The sequence below is a fragment of the Moschus berezovskii genome, chromosome 9 (genome assembly GCF_049115385.1).
Source record: "Moschus berezovskii isolate FMDL1 chromosome 9, NW_MosBer_1.0, whole genome shotgun sequence".
Taxonomy (NCBI): Eukaryota; Metazoa; Chordata; class Mammalia; order Artiodactyla; family Moschidae; genus Moschus; species Moschus berezovskii.
In genome coordinates this window covers 90,921,967-90,939,139 of record NC_142468.1, presented here as the reverse complement: position 1 = coordinate 90,939,139, position 17,173 = coordinate 90,921,967, and the positions used below count along the sequence as shown (strand labels likewise).

The 17,173-nt window shown below is 51.1% G+C and overlaps 1 protein-coding gene across 3 annotated transcripts in view; it reads right to left on the bottom strand.

Annotated features, from left to right (window-relative positions):
• Positions 1 to 868: 868 nt before the first annotated feature.
• CORO2B (coronin 2B) overlaps positions 869 to 17,173 on the bottom strand; it is a 154,440-nt gene continuing 138,135 nt past the window's right edge. For 2 of the 3 annotated variants that reach the window (XM_055435499.2, XM_055435496.2), the window contains 7 exons: positions 15,555 to 15,671; positions 15,329 to 15,433; positions 14,696 to 14,792; positions 10,044 to 10,156; positions 9,603 to 9,693; positions 9,255 to 9,394; positions 869 to 4,495 (listed from right to left, as the gene is read on the bottom strand). In XM_055435499.2, the coding sequence (XP_055291474.1) occupies positions 4,364 to 4,495; positions 9,255 to 9,394; positions 9,603 to 9,693; positions 10,044 to 10,156; positions 14,696 to 14,792; positions 15,329 to 15,433; positions 15,555 to 15,671 (795 nt within the window). In that variant the 3' untranslated portion in view covers positions 869 to 4,363. The remainder of the gene's footprint in view (positions 4,496 to 9,254; positions 9,395 to 9,602; positions 9,694 to 10,043; positions 10,157 to 14,695; positions 14,793 to 15,328; positions 15,434 to 15,554; positions 15,672 to 17,173) is intronic. The other variant, XM_055435495.2, reaches the window with a different exon arrangement.

Genomic DNA, 17,173 nt, shown 5'->3' with positions numbered 1-17,173 from the left:
CATCGCCCTCTTCCCCTCCCTGATCCAAGGGCCTACATTCCCCTCCTCCTCTGGCTGGCGGACCTCGGTTGGTGGGGATAAAGGAAAAGAGTATGGTAAGGCTTCCTGTGGTGGAGGTGAGCGTGTGCTCCTGCTCTAGGCAGCCTGGTCAGCACAGCCTTCCAAGCTGAGGGGCAGGGCCCTTGTGGTGGAGGTGTTTGCAATACGAAATCATTTCCCACAGTGAAGAAGCAGCCACGTTCTGCACGGTCCACTGGCAGTCTGGGATGTGTGCCCAGCACCAAGAGAGAGTCTAAAAATGCCCAAGTCCATCTTAGGATCTCAGGAGGCTGACTGAAGGGAATCCAGGAATCAGTAAATCCGCAAACAACTGCCTGTTTCACCCGGAACCCAGCAGAGGGTGGAACTTACCCCAGCCTCCAGGGGTTCCACATCCCGCTGGGTGACACGATGCCTATTGATGGACCACTGGTTGGAGCCCCTCAAGGGCAAGCCTGGTTCTTTCCCGTCTCTGGGTTCCCAGGGCCCAGTACTGAGTAGATTCAGCCACTCAAGGTGAGTTAGGCTGAGCTTAAAATCCAAGTAGGTGTTGGTATGTGGGGGATGTGTGACCAGAGTTCTAGGCGTGCCCAGAGGGACCTCTCCATACAAGAAAAGGGTCTGGAGTTTAGCCTCAGATGCTCTCACCTGGAGAAAAGGAGGGAGCAAGCACCTGGTGGGGCGCATGGCACTGGGAAAAGGTATGAAAAGCCAGATGGGCTTGTTCTCCTACACGGTTACACTAATCAGAGCAACGTGGTAGGCAAGGCCATAACTGGCCGCAGGATCAGCAAGGCTGTCACTGGCTGCAGGATCAGCATAATGAATGAGGAGGCATGGAGCATATTCTGCTACGTGAGGAACTCAAGGACATATGCGGACAACCAATGAGCAAGCTATGGGTTCATCAACAAATGCACCTGGGAAACGGGCTGCTTGGAGAGAAATCACATTCACCTCTGACCTTGAACAACCTTCCATAATAAGTGATAATTAAAGAGCCGCCCAGTTGGACTGGGAATTGGGGATCCCATGGGACAGAGGCATGCATGAGACAGATCACCATGTGTGTTCACCTGCCCAGGCTGGGAGAAGCCTTGGTGAAAGACCCAGCTCTACCCACCTTCTTCTGCATCCCTGGAGAAGGAGCTTTGGAGGCCAAACTCTCAATGACCTTAGCATTTCTCTCAAGCCCAGAACTGTGAATTGATCTACATCAGAAACTCTAGGGGTGTCTTTTTCAAATTCATGTTTAGCTAGAGTATATATCTGTACCCAAGCCCTGTCGGAAGCCACCCTACCACTTCCCTTCTCCCAATAATATTGAGTCGGCCAAAAAGTTTGTTTGGATCTTCCATAACATCTTATGGAAACTATTTCTTGTCTGCATCACTCGTGCTAGACAACTGGTGATCTTTCTCCTAGGAGAAACTCGTGGAAACTCAAGTGTCTGACCTTTAAGGGACCCTCCAATTGTCCTACACCCTCACTTTATAGAGAAAGTGAAGCCCAGAGAGGAGCAGTGAATCACTTCAGGTCACACAGCCCGTCAGAGGTGGAGCTGGGCCTGGACCACGCCCTACCTATCCCAGGTCATGCCCCCTGCTCTTCCATTGCCCTTTATCATTTCCTCTCCAGCCCTCTTTTCTGAGATTTTCATTGCTTTGCTCTGCTTTTCTGTCTTCGGAGTTTCCTGTGGTATCCACACTGTGACATGACTATCCACATTGTAGACTGACAGCTCTGCTCCACGACCACCCTGGCTTGGTGAGAGAGGGAGGGTGTCCCAGCGGCCTGGCAGCCCCTTGTCTCATGATGGGCCCTAGCCCTCCTTCCAGAAGAGACCCTGCTCAGCGCTGAGCCTGGCTGAGGACCGGGAGCATGTGCCTCCTCTGACTCTGGGCTCAGGAGGTCCATGTCCCTGTGTGTCTTCCCCATTACACCAGTTAAATGACCTTGATTGAGCATGTCACATTCTGGACCTGAATACTCTTTTTGAAAATGGGAAAAATTAGAACACACCATTTAGAGCAGCAGTGAATATCAAAGGAGTCAAGTACACGGAATTGTTCTTTGTAAACTGTGAAGCAGCCTTCCAATGTAAAATGTAGGTGTCCTCTAGACCCCAACACAGGGCTGGATGTGGATGTGGAACAGTGGTTCTCAGCTGGGGACAATTCTGACATCCCAGGGGGGACACTGGGTGATATCTGGAGACATTTTTGTTTGTCATGATGGGGTTGGGGTTGCTGTGGCATCTGACTGGCGGAGGCCAGGGATGCTGCTAAATAGCTGATAGTGCTCAGGATAGCCTTCAAGCAAAAAATCATCTGGCCTCAGATGTCAACAGGGCTGAGGTGTGAAGTCACACCTGTAGATACAGACATGGTTTATTGTTGCAGAAAAGCGACAGAGCTTGGCCGGGGAGTTGGCCATCATGACACCATGGTGACCAAGAGGAGGAACCGCCCAGGTTAAATGAGCCGGCATGCCCAGGTCTGATAACTTGAAAACATTTTATTTCAATTCTATCCTTGGGAGGCAGCATAAATAATCACAGAAGACCACAAAGGTCAGTGGGAAAGAAAAAAAGCTTCAGAAGTGTGGGGAGGAGATGTGAGCTGATGCAGTCTAGCTGCGGGGTATGAGGGGTGAGGAGACCCTGCTTTAGACGGCCGTGGGGTGGAAGGTTCTTGGAGGAAAAGCCTGAGGGTTTGGGGGGCTTTCCCTGCCCAGATCACTGGGAGGGGCGTAGGGAGCCCCGCCTTTGTAGATAGACGTTCTGCAGGGTGGCCGTGGGACAAGCAGGTGCAGAGCACAATGCATCTAGTAGGTTCTAGCTAATGAGAGAAAGGTGCAGACACCCATTTCTTGATCCCCAGACCAGATCTCCCCCCTCAAACTGTGACTTTTCTGAGAACAGTGTCCATACACTCTGTGAGTAATGAGAAATGAAGGGAGAAAGGAGGAGAAAATGGTAGAAGACCAAGTGAAATGTGGCATCTCCCAGGGTCCTGTGACCTTGAGCTGCTTCTCAGTTTTTTCATCTGCAAACTGGGGAGAATGCTCCCTGCCTCTGGGAGCTGAGATGAAGCTCACAGGGGATCCTATATGTTGAAGGGCTCTGGAAACCTTAAAGTGCTACACCAGTGTAAGGGGCTGTGGTCATTCTACAAGCGTAAGGCTGACCATGGCGGAGAGCAGGGAGGAGGGACAAGTGCGCAGAGCAGCCCTCGGGGCCAGCAGGCCACTGCTCGCCTTCCCAGGGCCAGCTCCACCCTTCTCGGCCTCAACCTCCAGGAGGAAGAGGCCTCATCCCAGCATGAGTCATCTGGGGGGTGAGAGGGATGCTCCAGGAGGTCGGAGGGATACTGAGTGCGGGGGAGGGGTGTGACACATTGGCACTACTGGTGTTGGGAGGCTCCCGGTCCTCCTCCTGCTCTACCGAGACTTGGGCCCTGGTGATGCCCCCATAGGACTGGCATCTTGATGCAGTGGGAAGTGCCCAGGCCTGTGGTCTGCACACCACTGGTCCTGGGTCCACTGTTCACCTGCTGGGTGACTCAGTGATGTCACTTCCCCAAAGCAACCCTCAGTTCTGTCACCTGTAAAATGGGGACGCTATTCCCTACCCTGACTGCCTCACAAAGTGAATGGGAAAAGGGCATTGCCAGAGCTTTGAAGAGCATCAGGGGAGGGCAAGGGGTCATTATGGCCTTGGTGAACGATCCTCTTAATTCCCTGAAGATAAAAGAGAGCGGGCGAGAGACAGGAAGGAGCTGGGCTGCTTGCAACCCTGGTCAGGTGAATGGGCTTCCGGGGCTGCCCAGGGCGAGGGAGGTGGGGCAGGGGAGGGAGACCGCTGATGCCTGCAATACAGCCCTTACTGCGCGTCCATCAGGGCCACCCTGAGCCCCAGCAGGGAGCGCGATGTCCCGGCAGCCCCCTCTGCCGGGGACAAGTTCAGCCTCTAAGTCTGCTGGGGTTCTGGCTTCCCCCTGCGCTCCTTGGTCCACAGAGGGCACTCGTCGGGGGGAGTCCACGGCCTTTGCCCAGTCGAGAGGAAGCCGAGGCTCCGGGAGTGTCAGGGAAAGGGGCTGCCAGCCTGGACTCTGGGAGAGGCTGGGGACTCCTATTAGCATGAGGTCTAGAGGTCAAAGGTCAGCTTCCAGTTCTTGAGGTGGCGGGTGGGGGGTCCTCAGGCTCTCCCCCAGCTCCAGTCCTGGCGCTCTCTCTGGGGTCACCGGAGAAGGGGAAGTTAAGGGACGAGTAGAAACAACGGAGAGTTCGAGAGTTCGGCTTAGAAAGCAGCCCAGCCGGGGAGCTAACAGTTCTTGGGGCTATTGCGCAAGTTTTTCAGTTCCAGCTGAAGCTGCCGAATGCGGATGTCTTTCTGGGCCAGCTCCTCTTTCAATCTCCGAATCTCATCCTGCTGCCGGAAGAACATTCGGAGGAGCTGGTGTGGACGAGAGAGAGAAGGGGCCAGAAGGGTGGGAGAGAACAGGTGAGAAGGTGACCTTCGCGGGCGGCGGGGGGCGGGTATCCGTACCCCGCCCCTCCCCCCATGCAGCCCTTCCGACTCAGGCCTCCCGCCCTTCCCCACGCTCAGGTGGCCGTTCTCCCATCTCTAGCCTCAGCTCACCCATGCCCAGCCCCACCCCACCCCACCCCACCCTGTGAGGCAGAAAAGAAAGGACCCTGGTCCAAGATCACCAACGAAGGGCCCAGTCCACACAGGCCAGATATCCTAAGCTTACCCGTTTAGGGCTTCAAGCCTTAATACTTTATTTACTTACCACTCAGAATGGAAAGCTTTCTGAAATGTTTTGTATCGGGCTCTCTCTCTTTTTCTGTTTTTAAATTGGAGTATACTTGCTTTGGGGGTTTCCAAGGCGACATTAGTGGTAAAGAACCCACCTGCCAATGCAGGAGATGTAAGAGATGCTGGTTCCATCCCTGGGAAGATCCCCTGGAGGAGGGCATGACAACCCACGCCAGTATTCTTGCCTGGAGAATCCCATGGACAGAGAAGCCTGGTGGGCGACGGTCCAGAGGGTTGCAAAGAGTTGGATACGACTGAGGTGACCGTATGCACACATGCACATGGTTCCTTTACACGCTGCGTCGATTTCTGCAGCACAGCGAAGTGAATCAGCCATGTGTATACATATTGCCCCTCTTTTTTGGATCTCCTTTGCATTTAGGTCACCAGAGGGCACAGAGTTCCTTGTGCTTTACAGTAGGTTCTCATTAGTTATCTATTTTATACATAACATCCTTCTCTTTTTTCAAAAAATAATTTATTTTCGTTCAGGTGTTCGTTGCTCCCTGGGCTTTTTTTCTCTAGGTTCGAAAAGCGGGGGCTCCTCCCTAGTCGCAGTGCGCAGCCTTCTCATCTGTGGTGGCTCCTCTTGTTGTGGAGCACAGGCTCTAGGCTCGTGAGCTTCAGTGGCTGGGGCACATGGGTTCGACAGTTGCGCGCCAGGGCTCTAGAGTGCTGGCTCGGTAGTTGGGAGCACTGGCTTAGTTGCTTCAAGGCAGGTGGGATCTTCCTGGGCCGGGGATCGAACCCGTGTCTCCCGCATTGGCAGGCGGATTCTTTACCACTGATCCACCAAGGAAGTTCAGTTCAGTTCAGTCGCTCAGTCGTGTCCGACTCTTTGCGACCCCATGAATCACAGCACGCCAGGCCTCCCTGTCCATCACCAACTCCCGGAGTTCACTCAAACTCATGTCCATTGAGTTGGTGATGCCATCCAGCCATCTCATTCTCTGTCGTCCCCGTCTCCTCCCACCCCCAATTCTTCCCAGCATCAGAGTCTTTTCCAGTGAGTCAACTCAACGCATGAGGTTAAGAATACCTAATTCCTAAGATTCATAGAGTTCTCTTTCTATTCATACAGTCCTCTTCTCTTTTCCTTAAGGTCAGGATGGTATTTTTCCTGCTGATGGGGGACTAGCACAGCACTCCAAAGTTTGCACTGGGCATTGATGGAATGGCCATGAGTAAAGCATAGGAATCTGACAACACCCTTGCTGAGATGACTTCCTGGATTAAACGGCCTCTCCACAGTTTCCATAAAACAGACCAGCCCACACAACACAGCCTCTGCAGGCTCCTGAAGGACCCCACACACTTGAGTTGAATGTTACCAACAGACAGTTGTCTTGGCCCTCCAACTGCCCTGTGTGAGTTGCAGCTGTCTTTGTAATTGCATAATTTAAATATTACATAAACTGATGAAATAGAAATACAAGAAGAGAGTGGCTCTTTCTATAAAAACTAAGTTGAATGCATTTGAGGATCTTGGTGAAGAGGGGGTGCTAAACAGTTGCTACTGAGAGGTATGGATGATACACACATAAAGATTGAGGGATATTCTGCATCATGATTGTAGGGCAGTGGTTACACGGCTACAGGCATATGTCGACACTTGCAGAACTGTATGCTGCACAGGATGATTGTACAGTAGGTCAGTTATACCTCAATAAACCCGTCTTTAAAGAAAACACTGGGGAAAACTTTGAAAAAACAAGAGCTTTGTTTTCAGATTGATTTTAAGTTCTCATTCCACCTAAAAAAACACTGAAAATGGAAATTGGAGTTCAAGTGTGATTTATTTGACAGATACATAGACGATCCCAACTAGGATGTCCTGAGAGAAAAGGAAGGTCTTGATTCTACATCAAAACATGTGGAATGAATGTATATGTTTCATATTTTAAACAAAAATAAATTGTTTAAAGAATGCATATATCACTTATATGATTCATTCCTTTAATTGACTTGGAAAAAATTTATATTAACCAACAAACCAGTTCTAGTTACCTCTGTTCAGAGAGATATTATGCTATATGCCCCACACTAAATAATTCTACATACACCTATGCCTTCCAAGTTCTCAAAGTTTCCTTGTATTTTTTTGGATCAGCTTTTGTTTAAAAAACATATTTATTGAGGTATACTTCATATGCCATAAATTTCACTCATTTTAAGTGTCAATTCAGTGAGTTTTTGTAAAATTACAGAGCTGGACAACCATGTCACCTCCTGTGTGTCAAGCTACCCACGGTCTCTTCACTATTGAACCAACTTCTCATTTGTTGTTTCTAGTTTTCTATATTAAAATTGTGGGTAAAAGGTGAAACGAGTTAGCAGCCTCTGAGCAAATTTTTTTTTCCCCAGGGAGGGAAAAATACAAGCTGTAGTGTATAGACTGTGGCATTTGTGTTGTTTGCGTAGAGACCCTTTAAAATATTTCTCCAGGTCCTCTGTTCTGATTCATATAGACAAGTCCACTCCATGTAACTGCTATTCAACCCTGCCTTCTCCACACCCAGTACTAGAACGAACTTCAGGCTCTTATTAAGGCCCTAGGCTCACAGCAATTCAATGATGCCTACCTTGTCAGGGTACATAAAAAAACATTTTTAAAGAAAACACCAAATATACACAAAAGTGGAAAGAAAAGCACCATGAACCTCCAAGTACCCAACATCCAACTTCAGCAAATAGCATGTAACCATTCTTGCTTCATCTTTATTTTTACCTACTTCTCCTGTACCACTCTCCTGGGTAATTATTTTGAAGCAAATCCCATTGATCATAGTTTCATCCAGCCTTAGAAATCTGAGCATTGCTCTATAATGGCACATAAACATATTTTATAGCAATTAACATTTTACCTGTCAATTTTACCCTTAAGACTAAGCCTCGGAGGTCAGGAATGATCATACTTTTATGAATAACACTGATATAAGTTGGTGTGTCAAAAAACCCGTAAGATGGCCCCCATGTTATCTCCCTGCTTTCAAGGATGGACTGGACCCAGTAACTTGCTTCTAATGAATAGAATATGGCAGATGTGCTGGGATGCCATTTGCAAGGTGAGTTTACAAAAAGACTGGTTTCTACCTTTGACAACCTCTCTTCCTCAAGGTCATGCTGTGAGCTGCCCTGTTTTGAGGTCCATGTGGCAAGGACCTGAGGGAGGCCTCTGGCTGACAGCTATTGAGGGAATGAGACCCTTATCTAACAACCTATGAGGAAATGGGTCTTGCCAGCAACCAAGTGAGGAAAGCCAGAAGCAGATCCTTCCGCAGGTGAGTCTTCAGATGTGACTGCAGCCCTGGCTGACAGTTCACACCTTCGTGAGAGACCTTGAGTCACAGGCACCCACAGACATTGTGAGATAATAAAACACTTGTGGGATTTAAGTCCCTAAGTCTCGGGTTATTTGTTACAGGGTTCTTGTTGCTCAGTCGCTCAGTCGTGTTCAACTCTTTGCAGCCCCGTGGACTGCAGCACGCCAGGCTTCCCTGTCCTTCACCATCTCCTGGATTTACTCAAAGTCATGTCCATTGAGTCGATGATGCCACCCAACCATCTCATCCTCTGTCACCCCCTTCTTGAGAGCCAATGCAGTTAGCCTCTCTGTGCATTTCATGTGAGCAGGAAAAGTGCTAGACACTTAGGGACAATCTCTTTAACTCTCACAGCATTTCATACCCCCATTTTGCTGTGAGGAAATGGACTTAGGAAGGTCAGGAAACATGCTCAGGCACAGCCAGGAAATGAGAGAGCCAGATGCAGGTGGCTCCCTGCAGCATCTCCATTTCAGCTGCATCTAGCCCAGGGCCTGGCACACAGTGGGCATTCCATGAATCCTGGCTGCGCTGAACAGTATTTGTGCCAGGGACCAAGGGTGTGGTGGAAGGCAAGGCCTCTGGGGGGCGTGGACAAGGCCCAGCTCTGGTTGCCCTGAGAGAGCTGCTCCCTTTCCAAATGGTACAAAGAGTACTTTCATAAACACTCAGCCTCTTCCACAAAAACAGGAAATCATCAGACCTCGCGGCAGCTGCCATGCCAGAGAGGAAGGCAGTGCTATAACACATGAGGCTGGCTTTCCCTCATGAGCCAGGAATTTACAACTGCAGATGACAGCGACATTCTGATATGGATTCACAAGGGGACATGTAACTCTAGGTTCTGGGATTTGTGGGGATGGGGAGGGGCATCAATATCCCTACCATAGCCCAGCCTCTATTTATTGGGGTCAGAGGCAACAGAAACCCACAGCAGGCTACTTATGGTATTTGTCACAGAAAGAAAAATGCCTCAGAACTGAGCTGGCCTAAAGGCCTGAAGCTCATAATTGAAATGCAAAGGTCTTGCTCTACCAGTGTGTGTGGAGGCAATAACTTATTTTTCTTACCTCATTCTCTGTCCTGGGTGGGACATTTTCTAGTAAATCTATTCCGTTGACCACCACACTCTTCTTTTCTTTGATGGGAGCCTTGAACACCATTTTTGGGGACTTCTTATAACCTTCTTTCAAAGACATCAGCACAGGATCTAAGAAAGGCAAGGCCCAGGAGAATTCTCACCGATTCTCCTGTGGACTGTGCAGTGATGGTGGCTTTCATCACACCATGCCTGACAGTTGGCTGAGTGTGAGGGTGAGTAAAATGAGGAGGATATGCAAGGGGAAGGGGGTGGGCTAGACTGAAGGCCAAGATTGCAGTCTCCCATTCTCTTCTGGGAAGCCCAGCCCTGGTGGTACCTCGGTTGATGCCTCCCAGCCACTCATCAGGGGTCAGAGCTGGCTCCGTGCCCGGCGTCATGGGGTAAATGTCTTCCTGGTAGGAATCCGACTGCAGTGGGGTGGGGCAGAAGAGTGGACAGGTGGGGCACTGCTGAGAAGGCCCCTTCTCTCCAGTCAGAGTCCCCTTCGCTGACCTCCAACCACATACCTGCTCTCTCACCTGCAAGTCTTTGTACTCAGTGTCTCCCACTTGGAATTCCCACCTTGCCTTCGTTAGCAAGCCAGACTGTCCTCACCTTGGAGTGGCCCTCACCCTCTGCACCCCAAATTAGGCCTGAAGACCCCCATCCACAGGAAAACACCTCCTTCTTCTGAGCTCCTCCAGGCTTATAGCCCCAGTAGTGAGGAAGTTAGCCTTCAATGCCAGGGGCCCTTTGCAGCCAGCCCGGCCCCACTCACCCTCCGGGGCACGATCATGGAGATGGGCTCTATGAGGCCCTTGAGAGTCACCAGCTTGTAGAATCGGAACACCTCGCAGGCAGACACGTCCAGCCCGTGCTTGGGCATGACCCCTGCGGACAGGCACACACACAGCTGCATGGGGTCCCAGGAATCCCCCCCGGCAACCCTCCTTCCTGATGACCTTGGCCGGGGGAAAGGTGCAGTTGGAGGGCACTAGGTTTGGAGGCAAGGACCCATACAGTGGACAGGAAGGGACTGGGGGCTTCCCGAGTCAGGTTTTGTCTCTGGGGGTAGCTTCTCAAATAAGCGCCATGGGCCAGACCTGTTTCACCACGGTGCATACTGTAGAACTAGGGGCCTTTGAGAACTTCAAGGGGCTGCACAACTACTTGAATCTAATCCATTTTCTTTGTAGGTGAGACTCTTGAGGGGCAGAGGGAAAGGGGCTTTTGCCCAAGTTACACAGTGCTGTCACTCTATATACCCCAGAGCCCATCACCTTCTGAAATGAACTGGTTTCCTAAAGCCTCTGTGCTCCCAGTCTTCATAGAGAAAGAAAGAGGGAGAGGACTTCCCTGGTAGTCCAGTGGTTAAAAGTCTGCCTACCAATGCAGGGGACATGGGTTCGATCCCTCCCTGGTCTGGAAAGATCCCACATGTCTCAGGGCAACTAAGCCCATGTGCCCCAACTACTGAGCCTGCACTCTAGAGCCCATGAGTTGCAACTAATGAGTCAGTGCTCTGCAGCAAGAGAAGTCGCCGCGATGAGAAGTCAGCACACCACAACCAGACAGTAGCCCTGGCTTGCTGCAACTAGAGAAAGCCCACCAGTAGCAGTGAAGACTCAGCATAGCCAAAAATAAGGAAATAAAATAAAGGGAGGAAGAAAGAAAGAAGGAGAACGCTTTCCTGTGCACCTCAGAGGTTTAAATGCAGCCCGAGATTGCTGTTCTGTCATGTGTGTTCTAGGATTGACAGGCATACGTGCACGCACGCATGTCTGCGTGTGTCCATGTGTGTCTGTGTGGGCACCAGACACAACATCCCTAACAGCTGCATCAGCTGAACACCTGCTGGGGGAGCAATTCAGTGTGGGGTCAGACACACCAGCTTTGGGGTGGGACAGGATCCTGAGTTTGCATCTCGCTTCTCCCCCCTTTCTGGCTGGGAGTCCTTGGGCAAATCACTGCCTCTCTAAGCCTTAGCTTCCCTGGTTGCCTAGAGGAGTCCAATGGTGGCCCCTCATGAGACTGAGTGTGAAGATGCTTGTTAACTGCCTGGCAGTGATGAGCACAGACAACATGAATTTCTTTCTCCAGGATGTGAATATGACCTCTCCTCATCTGGAACGGAAGGATGCTCTACCAGAGCAGAGAATTCCAGAACCTGGAGGGAAGTGGCTTCGTGGTACTGTGAGAAGCCAGGAGACTTGGCTTGGGTTTGAGTCCTGGCTCTGCCACTTAGAGCTATGTTACCCGCCCAGGGTGAGTTAAGTAGCCACCCAGTGCCTGCAGAAAGTGACTGGCTCGTGGTCAGTGCTCGGCTCGTGGTCAGTGCTCAACAGTGCAGAGGACAAGCAGGTGAGGAGGACAAGCAGAAATAGTTATCCTCAGTAACCCCTCTCTCCCCTCTCCCCAAGTCCCAATGACCCAACTTCCTAAACATCCCCTGGATCCATCTTCATCTCCATGCCATCCCCCTAGTTACCATCCTCTTTTGCCTAGAAGTCCACAGCAGCCTCCTAACTGGTCTCTCTGCCTGCCTCCTGCCCTCTCAAGATCCAGTCTCCCAAATCCACTCTTCCTACAGGAGCCGCAGCAATCTCAAACCAACATTTCAGATCATGTCATACTGTCCCACTCTCACCTACCCACCGGCCCAAGAAGAATAAAATTCTACAAAGAGTTCCCAATGAAATCCCAACACCCTCCCTGTGTGGTGGTTAACGTTATATATGTCAGTGGGCTCAGTAAAGTGGGTGGCCCTCCCCAGTGAGGGTGGGTGGTGGGCATCTCCCAATCCATTCTGGGCCTGCATGGAGCAAAAGGCAGAGGAAGGAGGAATTTGCCCTTTTTTCCTGCCTCCCTGCTTGAGCTGGGACATCTCATCTCATCTCATCTCCTGCCCTTGAACTGGGTTTTGTACAATTGGCTCCCCTGGGTCTCAGGCCTCCACACTTATATCACTGGCTTTCCTGGGGCTCCAGCTTGTAGAGGGTAGATGGTAAGACTTCTCAGCCTCTGTAATTATGAGCCAAATTCTTGCAATTCCTTTTATAAATACACTTGGTTGTTTCTCTGGAGAACTCTAATACACCCTATCTAATGTATCCCATGGGATCCAGCCCCTGCCCACTTCTCCAGCTTAATCTCCTAACACTTTCCCCATCTGCCACCTGTTCCACAGTCTACTCAATGCTGAGCCACACTGACCTCCCTTCTGCTCCTAGAACGTACCAGGCTCTTTCTGGCCTCAGGGCCTTTGCACTAACTTTTTTCTGCTGGCACTACTCTTCCCCCTTCCTGCCTTTCAGATCGCAGTTTAAAATGTCACTTTCATAGCGAGGTTTCCCCCAATCACCTGGTTTAAAACAGTCCTTGTCACTCTCTGTTCTATGATCCCATTTGATTTTCTTCTTAGAACTTAACTTACCATACAATATTTTCCTTATGTATTTGTTTATTGTCTGTCTTCCCTTCAGTGGGCAGTGAGAGAGGCCGTGCTCTGTTTTATTTATCACTGTACCCCTGGACTAAGCTAGGGTCTGGGCACACAGTTGTAGCCAATAAACATTTGTTGAATGACTATGTGAAGGAGCAGTAGGAGCCAGGTACTCTGCTAAGTGTTTTGTATACATGATCTCTAGTGAAGAGGAACTAAAAAGCCTCTTGATGAAAGTGAAAGAGGAGAGTGAAAAGGCTGGCTTGAAGCTCAACATTCAGAAAACAAAGATCATGGCATCTGGTCCCATCACTTCATGGGAAATAGATGGGGAAACAGTGGAAACAGTGTCAGACTTTATTTTTTGGGGCTCCAAAATCACTGCAGATGCTGACTGCAGCCATGAAATTAATAGACGCTTACTCCTTGGAAGGAAAGTTATGACCAACTTAGATAGCATATTAAAAAGCTGAGACATTACTTTGCCAACAAAGGTCCATCTAGTCAAGGCTATGGTTTTTCCAGTGGTCATGTATGGATGTGAGAGTTGGACTGTGAAGAAAGCTGTGTGCCAAAGAATTGATGTTTTTGAACTGTGGTGCTGGAGAAGACTCTTGAGAGTCCCTTGGACTGCAAGGAGATACAACCAGTCCATTCTAAAGGAGATCAATCCTGGGTGTTCATTGGAAGGACTGATGCTAAAGCTGAAACTCCAATACTTTGGCCACCTCATGCGAAGAGTTGACTCACTGGAAAAGACTCTGATGCTGGGAGTGATTGGGGGCGGGAGGAGATGGGGACGACAGAGAATGAGATGGCTGGACGGCATCACCGACTCGATGGACATGAGTTTGAGTGAAGTCCGGGAGTTGGTGATGGGCAGGGAGGCCTGGCGTGCTGTGATTCATGGGGTCGCAAAGAGTCGGACACGACTGAGCGACTGAACTGAACTGAAGCTTTACAACAGCCCTTCAAAGTAGGTTTAATCCCATTTTACAGATGAGGAAACTAAGAGGGGTTAAGGACACAGCTGAATCAGAGTATAAGCCTAGTTTGGACTCCAAAGTCCAGGCTGCTTGTTATACTAATTGATGATGGAGTGACTGTGAGGGAGGTGGGGGTGACAGAGCCCTGGGGAAGGGTGAAGTCAGTGGAATGGTCATCAGGACCTCAGGCATATCTCTAGCTTTCCAGTTTGCTGTGGTCACTGGGGCGGGGGGGCCCTTAGGCCCCTGCAGCCCTGATGTCTCTGAAGCTGGCCCTCAGGCCCTGTCCACAACACCAGATCCTCAGAAGGATGAAGCCAGACTCAAGCTCTAAGGAGAAAAGGGAATATAGCCATTCCAGAGATTTCTTCCACTGGGTGATCTGGACCCCACGTGGCGGACTGCTGAGTCGGATGTCCTGTCAGTGTGAGTCCCTGGGCACTAAGACTTCACAGTAAGGCTTTAGTGGTGGGAGACAGTGGGCATGAAAAACATACTCACTACACTCGTCAATCCTGAAGTCCTCTCTGGGATTTGCCTGAGAGCCTGGGGAGGTGGGGAGGGGACCGTGGAATTCCTCTTGCCTTCTCAGGCAAGGACAGAGCTGCTTCGGGGGACTGGGGGTCCTGGCTTCCCAGCAGCTTCAGGAAGGGGCCTGCACTTGGACCTGGTTCTGAGCTGTAGTTACTGAACCTCCTTCCACCATGTCAGAACCACAATGGGCTTCAGCCTCCCCATCTGCAGACAGGAATGCAGGGACCGCTGCTGATGGCCAGAGATGGCAGAGGATGCCAAGCACCGTGGATGGATGGAACCAGTCAAATGGGCAGTGATAGGCTGCCTGAAGAAGAGTAGGCTGGCCTTCACAGGGCAGCACTGACTGGTCCATGAGTTGACCTTCCGAGGCTGATTTTTCATTGTGGGGGAGAAATGACCCAAGAGCTAAATTCCAGTCTCTCCTCTCATAGCGTAACAGCCACAGCAGCCCCAGGGCCCCCTTACCAAGACCTTTCTGCGGGGCCGGGGAGCGGAACTCCATGAGGTAACTCAGGTAGGGTTTCTCCGTGCTGATCTCGTAGTACCGGATGTTTCCATCACCCTGGGGGCCAGGGGAGCGGGAGGGGAAGAAGAGGAGGGGCAGGGGTAGGTTCAGCAGATCCTGGTCCAGGAGGCCACTGAAGAGAGCCTCCACCAGCCCCCAAGACGCTCCAAAGGCCATGGAAGCCTGGCTTCTAGGCCCCAGTGGGGATACCATGCGGGACTCGCTAGGGGTGGTGGGGTGGTGTGTGTGGTGTGTGTGTGTATGCTGGTGGGCATATAGACCATCTTCTTGACAAATAAGATCTCCTGGCAGGTGCCTCAAATCCCATCTTTAGGGATGATGCACTCCAGGTTCTGACCCTTATTCCCCTGTAAAATCTGGCTCCAGTCCACCCCCAAGGGATTCTCAGTCTCTGACACCTGAGTAAAATGAGCATCCAGTGCAAGGATAGCTTTTGACAGAAGATGGTGGGACTGCTTGGGTTGGGAGAAGGGCAGGGGTTAGGCTCTTCTTGGGCGGTAGGGAGGGACTGAGGGCCCAGTGGGGGCCGAGGTCTCCCACAGGCTGCCCGTCCCTCCCCCTCCTTCCACTACCTTTCCAGCCAGGTACAGCATGTGGGTGTCGGCATCGTAGAAGGGGAACAGAAGGCCAGAGAGCCCATCAATTTCCTCCTCGATCAGGGGCATGGACAGATCCTCCTGCAGGCGGAGGCCAGGATCAGTATCCAGGCAGGACAGCAGCTCACCTTCCCCAACCCCAGCAAGGCCCCGGGGCTACAACCCTTTGAGGTCGCCCTCCTCCCTGCCTCCCGCAGCTGACCTGGTCCCAGAGGGCGATCTGTCTCGTGTTCCACCTGGAGACGCCCGTGGTGAGAAGCCGCTTCATGTTCCCCAGGAAGACCACCCGGTTCACTCTGTGGTTTTTGCAGTTCGCCTCCTAATAGAATCAGAGAGCTGGTGAGCCAGGCCCCAGACACTAGGGTATGGGGCTGGGCTGCCTGGAGGGTGTCAGACATATATCCGTGTCCCCACTCCCCGAACCTGTGAATGTTTCCTTGTTTGGAAAGGGGTCTTCACATGTGATTTTAAGTGAAAGACCTCGATATGGGGAGATTCCCCCTGGATCATCCTCAGGGGCCCTAAATGCCGTCACTAGTGTCCTTATTTAGAAGAGAGAGGCAAAGGGAGGTTCCACAGATGCAGAAAGGAGAAGGTGGCGTGACTGTGGAGGCAGAGACTGGAATGGTGGGGCCACCAGGCAAGGAAGCCACCGAAAGCTGGCGACACCTTCATGTGGACTTCTGGCCTCCAGAACTGTGCGAGAGGATTGATTTCTGTTGTAAGGCTCCCCGCTTACAGTAGTTTGTTACAGCAGCCACAGGAAATAAATCCAGGTGCTGTGGAGCACGGAGCCCTGGGACCAGGAAACCAGACCAGGTCATATCCAAGAGAGAACGGGGACATGGACCAAGCCCCTGGCAGGGCTGGCGCTGGGCTGGGTGCCAAGTGCCCTCACTGAGGTATCTCTCAGCCGTCACCACAATGCCGACTGCAAGGGCTCTCTGAGGATGCTGAGCTTGGGGCTCAGGACAACCGGGACTCACGCTGGATCACTGCTGGGTGAGTCACCTCCAGGATCTCCTTCTAACTGGGCCGTCCTCTGCCTCTGCTCCTGCCTCTGGGCACCTCCTTTTCCTCCTAACACACGGCGGCCCTTTGCCAGGATGAGTCAGCGTCAGGTAGGAACCAGAGGCTGGTGGGGCAATGCAGAGAGCCGGGCTGGCATCACTCACTCTGAATTTTAGTTCCAAGTTCTGCCAAAAAGTGGAACCATGGAGGAGTCCCTCACCCTCTCTGGGTGTGAGATGGAGGTTAGAGGTCTCTGCTGTTTTATATGTTTTCTGCTCAGCATGGGCTCTGGGGTCCAACTGGCTGGGTTTGAATTCTAGCTCCTGCTGTAACTCTGAGATTCAGGTCTGTCACTCTTCTCCAAGAAGCAGTATTTGCATGAGGGAAATGGATAGGAAGAGTAACAGTGCCCACCTCCGAGGACCGTCACAAGGATTAAATGGGGTGGGGAGGGCAACGTGAGCCCGCAGTACAGTGCATGCCACACAATGAGCTCTGAGTAAATACTAATCACACTAATAACTATGGAGATTATTGTTCGAAATAGCAGTTGTTGCAGATGACTTTCTGGTCCTGCAATATTGGGTTTTTCCAAGATAAACACATCAGTCTTACTTGTGTTAGGAGGTCAACCTCAGATCCCATCCAAATTTTCCAACCCATCTAGTGCCACTACTAGCAGGTAGTTGGTACTCAAGAAATGTAAATTTCTTACTCCCAAATGGCACCTAATCCCTTCCTTGGAGTCAAGACCCAGAATCAAGACCAAAACTGGAGCTTAGTTCACCATCCACCTCTCCACTTGGAACC